Source organism: Lycium barbarum, chromosome 2 (assembly GCF_019175385.1).
Source record: "Lycium barbarum isolate Lr01 chromosome 2, ASM1917538v2, whole genome shotgun sequence".
In the NCBI taxonomy this organism is placed as follows: Eukaryota; Viridiplantae; Streptophyta; class Magnoliopsida; order Solanales; family Solanaceae; genus Lycium; species Lycium barbarum.
Window position 1 is genome coordinate 137,678,543 of NC_083338.1, and position 21,365 is coordinate 137,699,907.

General features: G+C 38.0%; 1 protein-coding gene across 4 annotated transcripts; it reads right to left on the minus strand.

The window, feature by feature from the left end:
• Nucleotides 1-582: 582 nt before the first annotated feature.
• Nucleotides 583-20,865, minus strand: LOC132627505 (nucleolar complex-associated protein 3). 4 transcript variants are annotated; one of them, XM_060342884.1, is made up of 14 exons: nucleotides 20,752-20,865; nucleotides 20,330-20,499; nucleotides 17,771-17,940; nucleotides 17,476-17,684; nucleotides 15,911-16,119; nucleotides 15,692-15,794; nucleotides 8,572-8,735; nucleotides 6,256-6,394; nucleotides 5,703-5,882; nucleotides 5,508-5,635; nucleotides 2,673-2,996; nucleotides 2,254-2,393; nucleotides 2,056-2,153; nucleotides 583-1,206 (listed from the first exon to the last, which is right to left on the minus strand). In XM_060342884.1, the coding sequence occupies exons 2-14, from the start codon at nucleotides 20,485-20,487 to the stop codon at nucleotides 739-741; spliced, it is 2,490 nt and encodes an 829-aa protein (XP_060198867.1). In that variant the 5' UTR covers nucleotides 20,488-20,499; nucleotides 20,752-20,865; the 3' UTR covers nucleotides 583-738. The 4 variants fall into 4 exon arrangements, with proteins under 4 accessions (XP_060198867.1, XP_060198866.1, XP_060198868.1 ...); XM_060342883.1 differs by lacking the exon at nucleotides 20,752-20,865 and adding an exon at nucleotides 20,594-20,745; XM_060342885.1 differs by lacking the exon at nucleotides 20,752-20,865 and adding an exon at nucleotides 20,615-20,633.
• Between the last annotated feature and the right edge of the window lie 500 nt (nucleotides 20,866-21,365).

Consider the following 21,365-nt stretch of genomic DNA (forward strand, 5'->3'; position numbering starts at 1 on the left):
TCCCTACCTTCCCCCCAAACACTTCTTTTAAAACAGACTGAATATATCAAATCAACCAATCAACTATGACTCAATCTCGAACTAGGCAGATGATTTGTGTTTTGACTGAAGAATAGAAGCGTAGAGGGGTATATTAGGGTGGGAGAAAATTATTTTTTGGGTCGGGTCGGACATGGGTAATTTAAGTTAAATGAGTAATTTTGGCTGATTTAGGATTTCCATCCATTCAAGGGATATATGTTTATACTTTGGCTAACAGAGGGGTGTTTGGCTTCTTTGGCTAACGGAGGGCAAAATTAATCAATAAACTAACGTAGAGGGGTATATTTGACCCTTTTGGCTTTTAAATATTCAGGGGGTCTTTGTTCCTTTTTATTTTAAACCAGATTTCGATATTGGTAAAGTAAGAATTTTGAAACTCTAATTAACTTTTGCATTAATTTCTTTGCTTTCTATACATTGTTGTAGAAAAAAAAAACTCATTAATTTTTGTAAAATAATAGATTCTCCTAAGTATATAAAGGAATAAAGGAGACCTGCTACAACCAAGTGTCCCAGGTACACACCTCAGGACATTGGATATAAATAATCAGATCCATTTCATAATTGGAAAGCAAAATAGGCATTATGCCTAGTTTGTACAAAACAATCGGGAGTTGCACTTTCCTATCCAAAAATACAGTAGAATGCTTAAACCTTTTAAGTAGATCTACCTACAAAATTGTAGACAACGTAGGACTACTTTGTTCTTCTTTTCTTCTGCCTTTTATATTTTTCATATAGATTCAGAGACAATGTTGTCCCAACCAATTCCCCTCTTAGTCTTTCATTTTCAGCTATGTCATGCATCAGCGAGTAATGCTCAGAGAGTTTCTTTTTAACATCATTTTCATCAACTTGAACAGTGAAATCAAGGTCAGTCCCCATACTAGTATGCTTTAGCGAGGCGTTCCCCTTTTTCCTCTTGGTACCTGAGCTTTCAACTTTTACGAGGAACGATTCCTGCTCAAGTGACAACTCCTTAAAAGCTTGTTGAGGAGTTTTGTTGGACAGGTGAACCTGGTTATCGCCAGTGCCCAACATAGAAATGTTCAATGCCATTGTAGAAACAGCTGGGTGGTAATGGTTTGACAAGAGGTTCAGCTCCCAAAGCACTGAAGCAAGTGCACCACTAAGATTCGGGTCAGTTGCATAAGGCTGATATTTCTGCAACAGAAAAGAATTGGCATCAGCACAATCTAGAGGTTCAACTATCTGCTGAATATGAATGGCACAATTGGAGACATTTCTTTTCATGTGAAGAGGGTCATTTCAGTACAAATTACGAAGCATGTAGTTAGTACCATGAGTGGCACACAGAAAACAGATGTCATTGAACATATCCACAGCTTCCTGATGGAAAGTTTAATACAATACAACTTCAGAAAACACAACGAGAAGTACTTCGCATTAGGAATGCCCACTCCTGAAAGTTTTTTTTTTTTTTTGGAGATAACATGGAAACCCACAGCCTCTACCCTTCGGGTGCACACAAGGTAAACCCAGCTCCTGTGCAATAGCTCGCAAACCACACAGAAGAGATAACCCGCACTAGGCAAGCCCCGTGCGACGAGCTCGACCCAGAAGGCAAATCCCCTGCTGTCGTAGGCAGGGGGTTTCGAACCTGAGACTTCCATTATAAAAGCCTCATGCTCAACCAACTGAGCCACTCTTGCGGGTGCCCACTCCTGAAAGTACTAGTTATAAAGCTATAAAAAGTTTCTATACCACCATAATGTCAACATCCAAGCCCTATGTTTACCATGCCTCTGGTTCCTCCTCCCCCTAATCCCCCACCCAAAAGAAAGTATACAAACGAAGCTGGGGAACAAATTAGAGATGTCCGTAAACAGAAGGGCCAAAAAGGTGGACTTCTCTTGTTTTCTTCAGGAGATATCATGTGGCACAAATGATCCATATTCAATGAAAAGAAACGTAAAACCAACTTATGTAAGTAACAATTCAACATCATTACACCATGAGTGCCATATAATTAATCAGAAGACTGGTTCATACTGCAATGGCACCAGAGACGGAGCCACCTCCAGCATCATTTTCTAATAAGTTCCGGCATTTCACGTTCTTCTGAAGGAGATGCTTTAATGTCACCAAGGCTGCAATAGTTTGACAAACGAGAACCATAAATCATAACATATAAAAGCTTGGTTAAGAACATATAACAGTCTAGTAATGATTAGCAAAATATGCCGTTACCAGCCAAGGACTCAGCAGACCCAGAGAACAAAGAGAATGTAGCTAGACGTTTTATAAAAGCTGCAGCTCTTTGCATGTCATGTTGTCGATCATCACAAAGCATTATCTTGAAAGCTTCAGCTAAGATCTCACCTTTATCCCTGCTTACAAAGAAATGGTTAGTGTTACCCTAGCCTTAGATGATGCAACCTCAGATTAATAGAATAAATATCCAACTCTGGTACTCAGAGAGGGGAAAATCTACAAATTTTCGTTGATTGAGAGAACAACCCCCCCCCCCCCCCCCCTCCCCCCAAAAAGACAATCTTTCCTCCTTTCCAGAAGGACGAAGCGGCGAAAAAAAAAAAAGAGGGGGAAAAGTTAAGACTACCAATGCCAAATTTTTGAAATATAGTAATTTGATAAGGACACAGAACTACCTTCCTGGCCTGTACTCAATTATCAGATTGTAAAGTTGGACAAAGAAATCCTGAAGATCAACATTCAGTGCGTCCAAATTGTTTCTCATCACTCTGAAAGCGATAATGCAACACTGGAGCCTCTCAGATACCGTCAGACATGCTGAAACATCCTTGGAAGAGCCATCAGAGTTATTGCCACTTCTAGCAAGCTTTCTCAGATAATTCATGAGATCGGACATGAAATCTAAGTCAATAAGCTGGCAAAATTTTCCAATTCCATTAAGACAAGGAGTAAGAAGTGGATGACTTCCAGCTGACTGAGGTGAGGAACCTGCTTCTGATCTGAGAAACAATCACAGTGAAGTTACTTTTCGAGAAAGCATCATGGACTAGACACAAAGTTTAAGAAAAAAAAAAAATTAAACTTGTGGTCTAAAACAAGCCATAGCCATTTGTGTGGCTATAAATCATCTCATTAAGGGTAAAATAGGAAGTTTAAAGTTAAATTATTTCTAAATAAGAAAGTATGACATTCTTTGCGGGACAGACTAAACAGGAAAGTATGCCACATATATTGGGAAGGAGGGGGTAATGTATGATTGTGATTCTTTTATAGGAAAGGTAAAATGCTGATTGTGATAAAACAACTACGTAGTTATTGTAATCCCGAAGTTAGAATGATTAGGAAGCATATCCAGTAATTAAGGAACTGGACCATTTTCAATAAGATTAAGAGTCCTATAGTCAATTCGTCTAGAAATAATCGTAAATGTAAAATACACAATGCTTTGCAAAAGATAGGTCTCACGCAGTCTCAGACTCTTTCTTCTAACTTATTTATGCAATTACCATCTTTAAATGTTTCATTTCAATAGTGACAGTCTGCATACACTCTACCCTCCCCATACCCAACTTGTGGGATTACACTGGGTATGTTGTTGTTGTATAGTTTGCAAGCAAAATCTACTTAAGTTGTGCAGGAAACTTATAAATTTTGTAGTAAACCTAATAGATTTATGGTAAACTTGCATTGAATTAACCATTGATGGCGCATCAAATGAAATACGCTTCAATTACAAAATCTAAATTGCGTATTTTTCACTTCCACACAATATAATTAGTGAAAAGCAATACTAAACTTACAAATGCTTTCCCAAGTGGCGTGGTTGATGGTCTCTTATGAGTTTACTATTAAAAACTAATGTCTTATGCCAATTATCGTACTTGCAATCCTTCAATCTTTTTTTTCCTTTTTTAATCACTGCAAGCCTTCAATCTTATTGCAGTCAAATGATCTCATTTAACATTTCCCAACATAGTTGCTTATATTTTTATTTTATTTTTCAAGAATGACAGTGTTACTTATATTTCAGATTGGTCATTGGAGGGTTACCAGAAAAAGTTGTACTATAACTTATAACAATTTCATACAATGGCTTAAAACAATTAAATGGGTAATTCTTAACATTAAGAATACTGAAGCATTCATCTAATCTCCAAGCTAAAATTTCATAACTCAAACCTTCCTGTGCTTTAGAATAGTCATCTACATAATTTCCCAGAATTTACTATCAACCTTGTGAGGTGGAGGATTACGCTAATTCATAACTTCAGTTGTTAAAACACTTTAATTTTGCAAAACTTGCAAACGCTGCCTAGAGAAACCAAAATGCAATTCATGGCATCTTAACACAATCAACAGCAGCAACAACAACAAACCCAGTGTACTCCCACCAGGTGGAGTCTGGGGAGGGTAGAGTGTACCCAGACCTTACCCTGCCTGGTAAAGGTAGAGAGGCATGCTCAAGAAAAGATGAAATATAACACACAATCAACAGCATGGATGCTATTCTTAAAAATCCTAAAGCTGTCAACTTGAACTACCTGCTACCAACTTCCATAGCTTTCCCCTTTTTCCCCATTATGGATACACATCTTGTTTGACAGTTAAACTCAAGATACAATATGCAGGCTACTAAAGGAAATATCACAACTGCATGAAGAACATGCAGAGAGAAAGAATAGAAAATGCATATCTGACAACACAAAGTAAAATCCAACATGTTGGAAAATACATTAATATCAAAAGCATCAAGACAACACAAGTGTAATTTGACATCATGACAAGACCAAAGCATCCATGAAAGCACAATAAAGGGATTGGAGCTCACAAACTGCTCCTGATCGAAAGAAGGAAGAATTGGGAGATGCATTTATATAACAAAAAGAAAATCTAAAACAGAATCCTTCCCAATTTCAGACGGATTGGCATGAAATCCAAAGAGTTGGAGACTGAATCATTCAAAAAACTATCTTTGTCTTCATTGTTTTCTTTATGAGTAAATCAATTACAATAAGAAAGGCAATGGAAGGTGGTCTTCATTCTTCCTCTTATTCGTCTTCCTCAGATATCCTCTTCTGGTTTCATAAATTGATCTCAACTGCACATTTGATTTGTACCTCTTCTTTGTAGTGATGGCTAGTTATAGTTTTGCATAGGAAAAGGACATGACTGACTGGCTTGACAATTATGTGTTTCTTTCTCCTAGGATTTTACTTGTTTTCTTTTTCCTTTTTCTAAAAAGCTAAAAGCTCTCTGTAAAGGATCATGTTCTTGTGTGAGATTCTCTACTTTCCTGTACATTTCTATGACAGGATTTCTCATTAAAGCAATAAAACTTCATCAAAATAATAATAAATGTCAGGTAGCACAAAAAAGTGGAATGGAGGTATTTTTTATCCTCACTGAGCAACTAGTTATATGATGTGGTTCAAGTTCAAATCTAGTGTGTTCATGATAAGTGATTTCATTGATTGACATGCTTCGTTAAATCATCAGCAAGAAAAACATACCTAGGTTTTAATGCATGCTTTAGGACACGAAAGTATGTCTCAAAAATAGCTGATAATACATCAGTCTGCATCCTTCTCCTTTCAGTAACATCTGTAGCTAATGAAGCAGCCTTCAATTCTGTAGTGACCTGTAAAAACATGAGACGTAAAAATGAATTTATAATCCAGTCACAGATCATGTTGGCAAATGAATACCTCTTCTCGTGTCTTTGACATCATCTCTTTACGTGTTCTCTTTCTCTCGTTGGCAGATTCTTTCTGCTCCTTTTTTTGCTCCTTAAGGTCCTTTCTTTTAGCATTTTTACTTTTAAATTTATGAGCATCTTGAGATTCACGCTTGCCAAGATCCTCATCAAATGTCAGAGACATAAACACCTAGCATGACAAAATCATGTTAGGAGGATAATAAATTCTCCCAATGCTAAATCGAAAACTATTTCTATTGGGTTAAGATGCCAGCAAAAATTAAGCAAGCCAACTAAAAATAAGCAAGAATTCCCAGGTAGACCCTATACTTTTAATGAATGTTGTCGAGAATATTCATATCATATGTCGACTAGCAACATTATGAAATATCACCATTTTCTTCGTCAATTATTTGACATGGTCATAACATTTCACATTAAAATTTGCCTTTTTTGCCCATACCAGTATATATGCTTCAAATTCACATCATTTCCAAGTTCAATGTCAATAAACAATCTAAGAAAAAATCCTAGAACCAAAGTATCGGCATTAAATTGCAGACCTCAATGGAATCCGGATGTAGTTGACAATCATGAGCTTTAACAAGGTCTGCGATCATTTGAACAGCCTCCACAGTTACCTCACCACCGTGCTTCCCCTCATTGGTGAAAAGTGACTTAACAGTAGCACAGCAAAGTTTCCTGTCAACAAGCAGTAGATTGACAAACTTGAGAGAACATAATTGCTACTTGAAAAAGCAGCATAACCTGGAGGCACAAGTGTATTATTTGAATATCCTGTTTCACAATCAGCATGCATCTATGGAAAGAGAGAACTAATCTACAAAACAATGCAACATATCTCAATAACTTTAAAGTGCACAGTTTTGGTGCTCGCTTTTCCTCGAGAAAGTGGCCCTTGAATTTTCGAAGCACTGAATTCTGTACAATAAATTTTCAAGCTTTGCAATAGAAGCAAATTAGTAGATCTTCAGACCACATATTAGCATTCTACTTTTGGACAGACAAGAAGCAACATAAGATGAATATTCATTGCGTTGCAGATCCATACGACATTACAGATGATATAAATAGCAATACAAGCTGAAGTTCCTCATCAATTAAGTTATACAGCAAAAGCTGAATTCAACAAATCCTATACATAAAATGCAGGGTTCTATTTTTTATTTTTATTTTTAATTAATCAAGAATAAGAACTCGTATTTGCAAATACAGTGTTAGATCCTCGTCTGAAACATCCCATATCATAAATACACGCATGCTAATTTTTCCACTCCTTTCCAACACCAAATATTCTCACTTCATGGTTTACAAATTTGCAAATGTATATAATAATTGCTCCTGCATTGGACTGCTTACATCCCAATTATAGCTCTTAATTTTCTCACAAGATGGTTTACAAGCTGAAGTCCAATGAAGTTATATAGCGTGTTGAATTAAAAGCTGAATTCAACAAATCTACCCATAAGATGCAGGGTTCCTCTTTTTTTTTTTTTTTAAACCAAGAAAAAGAACTCGTATAGCAAATGCAGCGTTAGATCCTCGTCTGAAACAAACCATATCATAAATACTCGCATGCTAATTTTTCCACTCCTTTCCAACAACTAATATTCTCACTTCATGGTTAACAAAATTTGCAATTGTATATACTAATTGCTCCTGCATTGGACTGCTTACATCCCAATTATAGCTCTTAATTTTCTCACAAGATGGTTTACAATTTACAAAGTTCACAAACGTCCAATTCAAACTTTCCATCACTCAATTTATGAACTGTAAATTCTAACTTTCCATCACTCAACTAAGTGTCTTACTTCCTCTGTAAGTTTGTCCCAGAACTATGCTCACCTTTTTAAAATGGAAATTCTTCTACTGTCAAAGCTTTTAAAGTTAATATCAGCAAAAAGGTGGACAGGGATTAAATATAACAGAACTAGAGGCTCAGCTCCATAATTTAAAATTAAGAGTAAGTCTCAGCTATTCCCTAATATGCATGCCTAGTCAAATTACATCAATGAAAATGGGAAAACAGAATAGACATAATATATTGGATGAATGTACAGCACTAAAGTAAACAAAGGTGCTGGGTTGATTAACTAATGAAAGAGAAACCTCCTTTCAAATCTTCCATCACTTCAAATCCTCAGACGCTCAAGAAATAATTTAAATATAGCTTAAGTCTACAAAGAAGTGCATTGCAATTTTTGCCCCCGAAACACTGGTCTAGAGGTAACTATAAGAGTGCAACACGTGATGTGTGGGTTAGGCGCATGTTACGGGTTCGAACTGTGCCCTAGACAAGTCTCGTATTTAAGTAGAGACGGGTATAGGGGTGGGCCCATTACCCCACCGAGTTTTGAATCGTGCGTTACTAGCCCTCGGTTATCAAAAAAGAGTGCATTATTGGGGTCTCTCAGTCCTCCAACTAACCAATTTGGTACCTGATTTTCAGGTTTGCTCTCCATAAGCTCATTGCACTTTAAAGTTATGCATTTTATTCAGCCTCACTCTTAAGCACTTCAATACCAGTCCTCCTCTGAAATCAGTGCTTGTAGTTGTAGATTATTTTAAAACTTAATTTGCTGCAACGGCAGTCAGAACAGAAACAAAATAATGCTCTTCTTGCATCCTCTATAATACCAAAGCAACTCGAAATGAAGAAAGTTCGAATTAGACTCGTCATGAGATCTGCAGATTTCCCGTCACTAAAGCAGGATCATAGGGCAACCCAATAGGATACATGGAGGGCAAAAGATATAAGAAGATGGAAACTTCCATCCTTCAACAAGCTCCAACTAAAGGAAAAGTGGAAAAGCTGGAGCCTGGAAAAAAACAAAGGAGCAGTAAGCATAATTTACCTCGATATATCATCCTCAGAGCTTATGTTTCTTATGACAGCAGCTAACAAACTCTCTCGGAAATTGAAGTGTGGAACTGCCTCGAGTAAAGTACAGATGCAGCGAACTGCGACACGTTTGTATACAGCCTGCTTTTCTATGGCTATCAGCTTCTGTATATACGCCTGTCAATACACAAACAGGAAAAGGAGTATTGAGCAAAATTATCTGACAGAATATTGTCAAATGTGCCAAGACTAGAATTATATTAGAATATGCAATCCAACAAACATGAATAACATTTCTAAGGATGCAAGTTAAGTTTTTAAGACCTTTTAAAAATAGGAAGTCACATTCTATGCAAATTTCAAATTTTCTTCATCTCAGCTATTTGCCTTGCTGATACGAGATATATCAAGAATTTCCTTTGAGAAAAGGTACAGTCATCCATTACAACTTAGATTGTACCCATTTGATTGACCTCATTTTCAAAGACAGATTCTTATATTTTACTTCTATTCATTTCATAGAATTTACTTCAGTACGTGAAAATGCTTAACCGAGTAGGTAGGTCTAGCTAGCTGTTCCACTCATCGAACTTATTACGCATTCTCAGGTGATGGTTTACTTTAATTCTTGTATTTATACAATGCCTTGGTTAAAGAATAGTCCAGTCCTGGCACTTTTATCTGCATAAAATACCTCAAGATGCTAACATAGTTGGTACAAAGGAAAAATGCTCCCAGACACAGATTCCCAGGTAAGCAAAATAGATCCAGATCTGATTCTCTCTCCTCAAACCACCATCACAGCCCTCACTGCAGCATGACTCCAGCTCTCTCTCTCCTCCATAGCCTCCATCTACAGCTTTTTCTCTCTCTCCTCCATAGCCTCCATCTACAGCTTTTTCTCTCTCCTCCATAGCCTCCATCTACAGCTTTTTCTAGTTCTTTTGCTTTCTCTCTCCTCCAAATCTTTTCAGATCTACCCTCTGTCGACATCGGCGACCTCTGACAGTGCCGGATAAACTTTCCGGCGACCTGTCAGTGCCGGAAAAAAAAACTCCGGCGACCTGAGTTGCTGCCGGCAGAATCACCGGTGACATCTGACAGTGCCGGCGACCACATCAATCAACATAAAACTCCTTCAGTGGTCATTTCAGTCTCTTCAGTGACTTTCATTAGAAACATGCAGGGCTCACACCTTTTTTTCATCAGTGGGGATAAATCCTTTGAACTCAGGAATACGGGGGATAAATATTATAACTGGTTTTCATTAATAGAAAGGGGCAAGAGATATACAAGCAAGATCAATATGGATATTCAGAACCTGAGATGGGTGTGCGAAGCGCTTATTCAAGCATCAAAAGGCACTGGTCGACTATATAGAAGGTGGGGTAGAAAACAACAACACAATCTTTTCAGAGTTTACCAAAACTTCAATGTTTATGGTAGATTTGTTCGCATAGAGGTTTGGCATGGTTCATCTAAAGCAGCAGTGATAATCCCTGAGATCAGCCTCAACAGTGAGATCAGCCTCAACAGTGGATGGTCAGATATTGCGAAGAAAATCCTTCGATTTCTGAAAGAATTCAGCGAAGCAGAGCCACTGCTTCCTCCTCCCCCATTGACAAAATCTTATCGTGCAGCTGCTAGCATTGACAGATGGCCAGATATAAGTCAAGGAACCAACAAAGGAGAATTGAATGGAAAACATCCTCTGCACAGAAGCTTGGTTGGCATCTTCAATGATCCATTTCATCACAGTCCCAATCCCGAAACTATTCAGAAATGGTTCATTAGTAGATGGAGAGTTACTGCTGGCATCAAAGTCATACCTTTAGACCACAATCAGTTCCTCTTTGAGCATCCTTCCAGGCAAGAGGCAATAAGGGTAAAGGCATGGAATTGGTTCTGGAACGGAAGACATCTTTCTTTATCTTGGTGGTCGCATGACATTTTCTCATTGCAATCTGGTAACTGCTCGGAAAACATATGGTTGAAAGTTTTTGGAATCCCCCTAAATGCTTGGTCAATGGATACTTTTGAACATATAGGGGCTCGTTGCGGGGGTTATGTCGGTGTTGATGAAGATACGAAGAACAGAACCCACCTGATCTGGGCTCGCATTTGCGTCAAAAAATCAGCTATGAAGTTTCCGGCAAGTTTGAATTTTGAATTTGATGATAGGATCTTCGAATTGCCAATAATTAAGGAAATCCGGTCTTTTTCTTTAAATGCTGGTCCTTCAACTGGTTTGCCTGAGGTTGGTAATAAGATGGGATCAAATTCTCTCTCAGCTCCACGTGTTAATACCATTAATGATTCACGTGACACACGTGTGGAAGAACCTGTGGAGAAAAGAAGGAATTTGAAGGATTTAAACACAAATGGGCCGGCCTTATTCTCTTATAATAGTCAGGGTAGTAAGAAACACTACAAAGGGAGAACTTCATTAGCTTTGAACAACGGTTACTACACTAAAGGCCCACTTACAAGCAAACACTTCAAGCAACACAAAAAGAAGCAAATGTGGAGATCATCTGTACCAAAGCTGGACCCATGCTGCTTCAGAGCTTCATCTTCCTTGAATGCTTCATTCTCTTTTGATCCTTTTGAACTAGAAATTCAAGCTTCTAGTCTCAGGGATTTAGAACTCATGGAGGGGGGACACTATCCGAGCCTGAAGCAGATGATGAAGCGGTTCACGCAGGACACTCGATGGACCCACATATACCCAAACCGATATTCTCAGCACTGTCAGTTTCAAATGAATCTGACTCTGGTATCTCATCTCAGTCCTACAACAGTTTTCTTCCTTTGCCTTGGCATGATCCACAAATTCAAACTGTTGATATCCCTGATGTGGTGGAAACCTCAAAATGGACGAAGTTGACAATGATGAAGGCTTGCAAAGTGTTGGGGGTAAATGTTGTTGGGTTTGAACACGAACTTCTGGGAATTATTCTGAGAATGGAGGAAAAAAGGAAAGTGCAGATTCTTGAGCAAAAAAATAAAATAGGAGAATTAAAGAAAGGGAAAAGCAAAGCAGTTACTGAACTTAAAAGATTGGATTGGGGTCTCCAGGACGGGAGTGGGAAGAAAGAGAGGGGCAGGTCTCACAAGGCTCATTCCAGATGAGAGTTAAAACACTCAGCTGGAATGTGCAAGGTCTCAACAATAAAGACAAGAGAAGCACTTTGAAATCTCTTATTCACAAGTGGGGAGTTGATATTATTTGCCTGCAGGAAACCAAAATAGAGACATGGAATCCATCTCTAATCAGGCAAATTTGGGGAAACAGATGGATCTCTTGGACAGAAGTCAAAGCAATTGGTACCAAAGGAGGGATATTAATAATGTGGGACAAAAGAGCTTGGAAATGTGTTGATTTTGAAGCAGGAGCCTTTTCTTTATCATGTAGATTCGAAAGTCTTACTGAGGATTTCAAATGGGTTTTTACTAGTGTTTATGGCCCTCATACCAATCCAGAAAGGGAGGATCTTTGGCTCGAGTTAGCATCTATCAGGGGATTGTGGTCTGACCTATGGGTCATAGGAGGGGATTTCAATGTGTGCAGATTTGTGGGGGAAAGATTGAACTGCGTTAGAAGATCAAGGGCGATGCTGGGCTTCTCCAACACTATTCTACCTGGTCAAGAGGGGAGGAGTCTCTCCAAGCCTCTAGAATTGACAGGTTCCTTATCTCAACAGAATGGAGCGAGATGTTCAATACTATCAAACAGTACCCCTTGCCTAGAGTTTTTTCTGATCATAAACCAATTATCCTGGAAAGTGGAGATTGGGAGACCACACCTTCTTATTTCAAATTTGAAAACATGTGGCTTCAAGCTGAGGGTTTCATGGACATGATAGAAGGATGGTGGATTTCTTACACTGTATTAGGCACCCCAGACTTTGTGCTAATGCAGAAACTGAGAAATCTCAAGAAAGACATTACTAAATGGAATAGGGAGGTCTATGGAACAATCGAGACTCAAAGGAACAAGGCACTCAAAGAACTTTGGAAGCTGGACCAGTTAGCTGAGCTCAGAGCTCTCTCTACAGAAGAGAAAGGTCAGACATTGAATCTCAAACTTGAACTTCAGCAAATAGCAACCGCTGAAGAGATCTCATGGAGACAAAAATCAAGATGTTTATGGTTGAAAGAGGGGGATAAGAATACAAAGTTTTTCCAAAGAATGGCCAACTCTCATAGAAAGGGCAATACCATTGACAGACTCAAAATAGGGAATGAAGTAATTGAAGACAAAGGAAGGATCAAGGATGGGATTCTGGAGTACTATCAACAAATTTACAAAGAAACTGAATCTTGGAGACCCTCAGTTGTCTTTGAAGGTCTGTCAAGTCTCAACACAGTGGATAAAGAGGACCTTGAACTTCCTTTCACCGAAATGGAGATTTTAGAAGCTCTTATGACTTGTGCCCCTGACAAAGCTCCAGGCCCTGATGGTTTCACTATGGCTTTCTTTCAAAAATCATGGAACTTCATCAAAGCAGACCTGCTAGCAGCTTTTAATTTCTTTCATCAGAACTACCAAATGGTGAGATCATGCAATGCCTCTTTCATTGCTCTTATCCCAAAGAAGAAAGGGGTCGCAGAACTTAGAGATTATAGGCCTATAAATCTTATAGGCAGTGTCTACAAATTGCTGGTCAAAATTTTAGCTAAGAGGCTCGGAAAAGTGGTGGATTCCTTAGTTTCTGGACAGCAGAGTGCTTTTCTGAAGAACAGACAGATCACTGATGCATCTATGATTGCCAATGAAGTGCTAGACTGGAAAATTAAAAGTGGTGAGACTGGGATCCTATGCAAATTAGATATTGAGAAAGCTTTTGATCAGCTTAACTGGGCTTATTTAGTCAACATTTTGAAGCAAATGGGTTTCGGGGAAAGGTGGATAAGGTGGATTTATTTCTGTATTTCGACAGTGAAGTTTTCAATTCTGGTGAACAGAAGTCCAGTTGGGTTTTTCTCTTCTCAAAAGGGACTCAGGCAGGGGGATCCATTGTCCCCTTTCCTCTTTATCATTGCGATGGAAGGATTATCTCAGCTGTTAGCAAAGGCCAAAGAACTTCAGTGGATTCAAGGGTTCCAAGTGGGCAGAAATCCTTCCACCTCAGTCTCAGTCTCTCATCTACTCTATGCAGATGACACCCTTATATTTTGTGGAGCTGATTGTCAGCAGGTCTCTAATCTCAACACCACCCTCATGATCTTTGAGGCCATCTCTGGACTTCATATCAACATGCTTAAGAGCACTATATATCCAGTGAATGAAGTGACCAACCTAGAAGCTCTTGCTGATATTCTTAGCTGCAATACAGGCTCCTTTCCCACCACCTATTTGGGACTTCCTTTGGGTGCTAAATTCAAATCATCTGCGATATGGAGTGGGGTCATTGAAAGAATGGAGAAAAGACTAGCCACTTGGAAGATGCAATATCTCTCATTGGGTGGCAGGCTCACCCTCATCAAAAGTGTCCTAGACAGCATTCCCACTTACTTTATGTCACTCTTCCCTATGCCAAGCTCAGTTCTAAAGCAAATTGACAGGCTTAGAAGGAAATTTCTATGGGAAGGTAACAGTGTTACTCATAAATTCTCTTTGGTCAAATGGCAATCAGTTATTCAACCCAAAGGGCAAAGGGGGGCTGGGGATTAGAAATCTTAAGTTTCATAACAACAGCCTACTCATGAAGTGGCTTTGGAGATATGGTCAAAATGAGGCAGGGTACTGGAAGGAAATCATCAAAGCTAAATATGGTATTCAAGACCACTGGACTGCAAAGAAAAGCAATGAACCACATGGTGTTGGAGTATGGAAACACATCAGTAGTCTCTAAGAGGAATTCTTCCAGGCTGTCTCATTCAAGGCTGGAAATGGGCTCAAGATCAGATTTTGGCAGGACAAATGGCTTGGGGACACTTTAGTAAAAGATTTATTTCCCTCACTATTTCTGATAGCTTCTAACAAAGAAGCAACATTAGCTCAATATAGAGTTAACAACTGTTGGACACCAATTTTAAGGAGAAACTTACAGGATTGGGAAGTTGATGATTTTCTTTCTCTATTAGAAAGTTTGGGACAAAGTACTTTGGTGGCAGATTTTCAGGACAGAATACTCTGGGGCAATTCTAAGGAAAAGATTTTCACTGTGAAGGAATGTTACAACAACTGGTGCTCTCAAAATAGCCTTTTAGAGGTTTGGCCTTGGAAGCTTGTATGGAGAACCAGACAGCCTCTCAGAGTTACTTGCTTCACTTGGACTGCACTGAAGGAAGCATGCCTAACACAAGACAATCTTAGAAGGAGAGGTGTAATAGTTGTTAACATGTGTACCATGTGCAAGCAGACCAATGAAAGTGTCAACCATCTATTTTTGCACTGCCCTGCAGCAGCTAGCCTCTGGTTTTTCTTCTACTCTATGCTTGGTCTACAATGGGTAATGCCCTTCAACATCAAAGATGCATATGTTAGTTGGATACTCTGGAGAGTTGACAAATCCATTAAAAGAATTTGGAGAATGATCCCAGCAGTAATTTTTTGGACCCTATGGAAGGAGAGAAACAACAGATGCTTTGAAGGAATCTCAACTCCTATTTGCTCTCTAAAGTCTAGGTGTTTAGTTAGTCTTTTTAGTTGGCATTTTTTTGCCCCTGTAAACAATGTGGGTAACTTTCTAGATTTTATCAGCTCATTTTCTCTAGTTCAGTAGAGATAGGATATCTTTAGATTGTTCTACAGGTTTTGCCAAGCTTGCCAGCTTTTCCCATCTGTAACCTTGCATCTTCTTGATGTTTTACTAATGAATTTTATTACTTTACCAAAAAAAAAAAAGAAGCAAGAACAGCTCGAACAATATATATTCCTGTGTTTTATACATTTATTCGAAACAAAGTACAATTTCTATGGTCTGAGTTCATATTTTTCCATCCACGAGGCAAAAGGTCAAAAGTCTATTAACACAATGCAGCAAAAAGGTGGCACAATAATTTGCAATCAAAGAAATGGAACACAAACAAATTGGCAAACCATGTCATAAAATATGCGCTAACAGCTTTAATATGAATTCAGATGTGCAATCAATTATTATTGAGATTTTGATCCATAAATCAACCTTATATGCAGATAAGAGGGTAGATTCGTAGAACCGCATTTTCTTAACAGTCTTTGAAACTTTCATCTCCTGCTCCTTTTCAGTTGGCAGCCGGATGCGATACCTGGAGCCCATATTGAAAAGACAAAATAAGAGTTAATTGCTTACATAGTAAAGCTGATATAAAAAACTAGGACAAGCAAACTAGAAGCAGCCCATGAACTCTTGCAAACTTCTCACCCCGGAATGATATCTCTGAAAACAGCCAACAAAGACTTAAGGGCAAGTACCACTATATCACGATCACCATCTTTAGAAATCTCCAGCATCTCCTTGAGAGACTTGATGTTTAATTCGGGATCTGTAAGCAGTGCAGTTCCCAGCTCAGCTAGTCTAAACTTCTTTTTTTCATTGGCCTCTTCTGCTGTCATATCTTTTCTCACCTCATCCTAACACAATGGATGTATAAATCAATATACTAGTATCCCAATTTAAGTGTCCTCTTTTTTTTTTTTTTTTTTTTTTTTTTTGAGAATGAATTTAAGTGTCCTCTATTTTAAACTATAGTTATTAAAAAATGCAGTAACCACCACCATACAGTAATGACAATATAAATTCTAGAATTCGAAGTAAACATCACTGAAATATGCTTCAGCAATGCCACCGAATTATAAATTCAATTGCAAAGTTACTTTTCAATTAATATTGAAAAGAATTATTAGCAATTTGGTTTTATACTTTTGTTGTAGTAATTGAACTTACTTTTGATAACTTGTTTAGTAGTGTTTTGTCTCTGCTGGGAATTGAACCTGAGACCTCATGGTGCTCAACCCACTTCATTGACCACTAGGCCACACCCTGGGGTGCTTGTTGTAGGAGGAGGAGGAGGAGGAGGAGGAGTAATTGAACTACGACAGTTGAAGAGAGAAATAAGAAGAAGAAAGATGTGATTCACAAGGAGCAGGGAAACGAAGCTAGTAGAAGAGAAGGTGCTACAAGCTCGAGAAGAAGACAGCAGCAACATCAGAGGAAGGTTTTTGGCAAACTAGTCCGGCATTAGTATCTGAATTAGCCAAATAAAATTCTAAAATAATAGAGTAAGGTTCAAGGCTCCAAAGAGGACATTGATGTGTATATGAAGCCCTATTTTTCCTCTTCTTTTTTTCCTTTTTTTATCTATTGAAATTAGATTTAACAGAATCAACCTCTTCTTGTAGGTTCACTTTTTACCTCACCGTCTAAAACACATAGCTTCTTCCATAAGGCAATAACCCGTCATTTTGCATTGCTCCAATGCTTAACAATGGCTTATAATAACACTGGTTATTTTGTTGGAGAACTAATTTAAGAAGGAGCTCACAGAACTTCGTTGATACTATACATTGAAAGAGTATTGAAGAAATACGAGGAAAGTATTCTCAGGACAGCCAAAGACAAGTTTGTCATTCTGATTTTTGGGATGATATAACACGGAAATGCCTAGCATAAATAACGCCACAACACTTCTTACAAAGATCACACCAATCCAAGTGATTTCATATTTCCTCCTTTACCAAAATTAGGAAAACATGGAACAAAGAAACAGGTAGTAATTTCACCAATTAACAGTACAGTGACAGTGCAACAAGAGGAACCAGCATTAACTTGTGTCATACCCCACTCTCATCATATATACTCTTTTCAAAATTTCTAGTGCCTCCCCCTATTTGCATTGTCATCTACAATTTAAAGTTCCTTTAAGATATATATTTCTAGCACTACAGCATATCCTTTAGGATATATAATCCTGCATATAATGCACATACCAAGACTTCAGCTTGAGGTATTTGCTGAACATCCTCTACTTCTGCCACCTCTTTTGCCTGTTTCTTAGCCTCTTTCCTCATTTTCTTCAATTTTGCACGCTTCTCGGCTTTAGTCAGCCTCACCACACTTGCATCACTACCAGCATCTTTGTTGTCAGTATTCGCTTCATCTTTATCTTCGTTTTCAGATTTTTGTGTAGCCTTTGGCGCTGTATAACATGAAAATTATTACTCAATTAACGGTTACAGCAGATAAATTACCAGGTGATGATGAGTGAACAAGAGGTTGAAGTACCTGTCCTGTAATAAAGTTTTCCATCTAATGTCTTCACAGGAAGAGCATCCACAGGATCAACCTCTAGCCCCTGTTTTTCTATTTCTTTATTAAGTGACTTCTTCTTTAACCGCTTTTCATAAAGAGACTCCAGCTCATCTTCTTTCACATCAGCAACACGAGTAACTTGCCTTTCAAATTACAAAAATAAGTCCGGTTAAAAGAGCACCTTTAGAAAGTTAATATTGCATAAGAACGGGAAAAGGAAATGAGCAACTAAAAGAAATAGATGTTCCATCTAATTAATACTCCAAGGTTGGACATAGCAAAAAATAGAAGTTGAACAAATAAAGAAAGGATACATCACTATCACAAAATTTTAAGGAACACAGCAATCCGTTGAATAAATAAAAGTTGCAGCATCACATTATTGATTAACCCAAAAAAGGCTAAATGCCAAGGAATACATCAAGAGTGGCAAATGAAACGGACCCCAACTACAGGGGTATAAGAAAGGACTGTTCAACTATCCAGGATACAGTGGGAAGATTACAAGAGCTTAAGAAAATTACAGGATATGGTGAACTATGGGGCCATTGACAAGTTACCAAATTGAGCTCTGGAGCTTCTGAAAAAAGAGCCAAACTTTGGGAACTAAAGTTAATTTTCCCAACACTTAAAACTAGATTTTTGAATATTTGAAAAGAAAAGAAAAAAAGTTCACTGTGAAGGATGGAAGTTTCCATCGTCTTATATTAAGCCTGCCAAAGCTCAGACAAGTGATACTTAAAAGAATTGTTTTCCCAATTAAACCCACTTCCACGACCAAAAAAAGCAATTCCGACATTGCAATGAGAAGCCAATTCCTTGAGCTAAACTTCCTTTTCTACCTGTTTGATCTTATATAACTAAAACTAACTATATCCAGTATTATTTGTTACACTTCGAAAATTGTAGGTGAAATATCAATCTTAAGTTTGGCAATTCTGATCATGAGAGAATAGTATATTGGCCTCCCAACTCTTTGCGGGTAAATGTAAAATACACAGTAGATAATCAAGTAAATCATGTTTGTTAATGGGAAGATTTTGGTAGAGAATACCAACATCATTTCCTTCGATGCGAGAAGTTTGACCTTTTACCTATTGAGTATCTTGAAAAGAGACTAAGTTGCTCGGACTCGGGTGCGGGTATCCCATACGGGTATGGATCCGAGTGTCGGATTCGGCAAAAGCTAAATTTTAAGATTCGGGGCTGCGAATCCAGGTATGGATGCAGACGCCGGGATACAACTAAGAAAATTCAAAACTATAAAAATAGAGCTATAAAGATATTCTAAATTCTGAGAGATATTCTATTAAAACTAACATGTACGGTAGAATTCAATCTTTCATTCTCCAAGATGGCCATTCCATTTCCATGTCTTAAAACTGTTTTATCTTTTATTTTGAGATTTCCACGCTTGAAGAAAATAACTGGGTGTGTCGTCCAGATCATCGGTCCGGTACTAGATGTAGCAATTAAAATCTCAAATTTTCCCCCACATTTGTCTATGGACCCCGGTCAAAGCATCCAAAGTTGGTTGACCAAATCCGAAACATATCCCGCACCCTTCCCAGTCTCGTGTCAAGACGAGTTCGACATCAAAAATGAAGAGCCGCGCAACTTAGGTAATGGATAAACATGAAGGCAAGGATAACAGCAGTATAGAAGGAAAACACACTAGCCTGTTAGGGAAAGCTCTATTGTACTCCATATAGTACATTAACATGTGAAAGTGTCAAATGAAACACAAATATACAATGTGCAGGTCTCCTACGCAAAGCTTTAGGCATTTTAAAATTCGTTCTTCCATGAATTTTCTTCTTCTTTATGAAAGTCGACATTTGATCAACCAATCGTAAGTAACCTAGGGGGGAAAGCCACTTTTCCAAAAAAAACTAATACCAGATACTCCCTCTGTCTCGAATTATCTGTCGTGATTTCGAAAAATAGTTGTCTCAAATTATTTGTCGTTTTAGACGTTCAAGACAAAATTAATTTTTATTTTCCATTTTACCCTTTGTAGTTATTGTTCTTGGAGACTACAAAGACCTCAATTATGGGATGATGTTATGATTGTTCAAACACCAACGAAGGGTAAAATGCTTTAAAATCCCTCCTAATTAATGTTTCTTAAGGGGAGTGTAAAAGAAAATCACGACAGATAATTTGAGACGGAGGGAATATAATTTCAAATATTAGTCTCCTCCTAAGAAATTAAAACAGTATATTCCCATTTGCAAGAGCTCTATCTTTTCTAGTTTTCGGACATGTAGAACATTATCCCAGCAAAAATAACAGATTTATGCCACATTCAAATCATCCAATTAAACAAATCAATATATATATATATATATATATTGCTATGTATGCATCAATCCACAAAAATAAAGTCAAAAACCAACCAAAAGAACATGTGCAGAATATTATTTACTAACAGCTTTGTAACACACAAAACCATATCAAAGATTAAAATAAAATTCTACTTTTACAGTAAAATGAATCATAAACAATTCCTGTAGGTGAATAATAGCTTACTTATTAATAGACTTGGTATCCAAATTGGACAAGAAGTCAGTATATTCTCTATTTTCGTTAACGAAAGCCACGTCATCATCTGATATTTCAACTGCTTCATCAGGAATTTCAGGTGGTAGGTCTGGTGGCAGCACAATCTTTTGCTTTTTCTTTCCCATTACTAATAACCTCTGCAAAATGGTATATATACACAAAACTGTTAGCTTCGACACACAACTGGAAATAAACTGGAGCTTCACTAAGAATGAAGTAAGAGATAATTACAGGTTAATTGGCAGTGAGCACCTCAAGAAAGGGCTTTTCTATTTAGTAAGTTAAATTTCTTGCTAAAACGAAAATTAGAGCACAGTAACAAAATCAAGCCAGTAAAACAAAAAACTGTAGAGTTGGTATAATATGCAGAGAGAGGAAGATGAACATACGCTTTAATTTGATTATTTTTGTTTTGAGTAGAGTTTGCAGAAAGAAAAGGAGAAGAGGGAAGCGGCTGAGTGCGGGAATTAATTTGAGGATTGGAGCGCAGGTTTGGGTTTGGGTTTGGGTCCTAGTATTTCTTTCGGCCCAGTTAAAAAGAAATGTGGGCTTTCACACAAGTTCATGGGCAATTCCCACGATTGTGCCATGGCAATTCGCAGAATTGCCCTTCTTTTGGGTGGTCTTTAAATTTTGCCTCTCATATTTGAAATCTTTAAGTTTTGTCTTTCGGTGAAACCCCATGGGTTTCAAGTTCGAACCCCCACACAGTCAAAATTTAAAAAAAAAATCGCAAGACAGAGTTTAAATTCGCTATGCCCCCACCGGCATACACTTGTGAAGGAATTACCAAAGTTATGTCGGACCCGGCATAATTATGCCTTATGGGCGGACTTGGCATAAGTATGCCGGGTCCGGCATAACTTTGATAATTCCTTCACAAGTTTATGCCGGATCCGGCATAAAAGTTTTCCCATTAAAAGTATGCCCCCGACGACATAAACTTGTTAAGAAATTACCAAACTTATGTCGGTCCCGGCATACTTATGCCTTATGGGCAGAC

Excerpts from the sequence above, each read along its gene's own strand:
- LOC132627505 (XM_060342884.1), bottom strand. The coding sequence starts at position 20,487 with ATGGGAAAGAAAAAGCAAAAGATTGTGCTGCCACCAGACCTACCACCT. Across the intron at positions 15,795-15,910 it reads TTCAGAGATATCATTCCGGG|GTATCGCATCCGGCTGCCAA; the intron begins GTGAGAAGTTTG and ends TATGGGCTCCAG. Across the intron at positions 5,883-6,255 it reads TACATCCGGATTCCATTGAG|GTGTTTATGTCTCTGACATT; the intron begins GTCTGCAATTTA and ends TTGTCATGCTAG.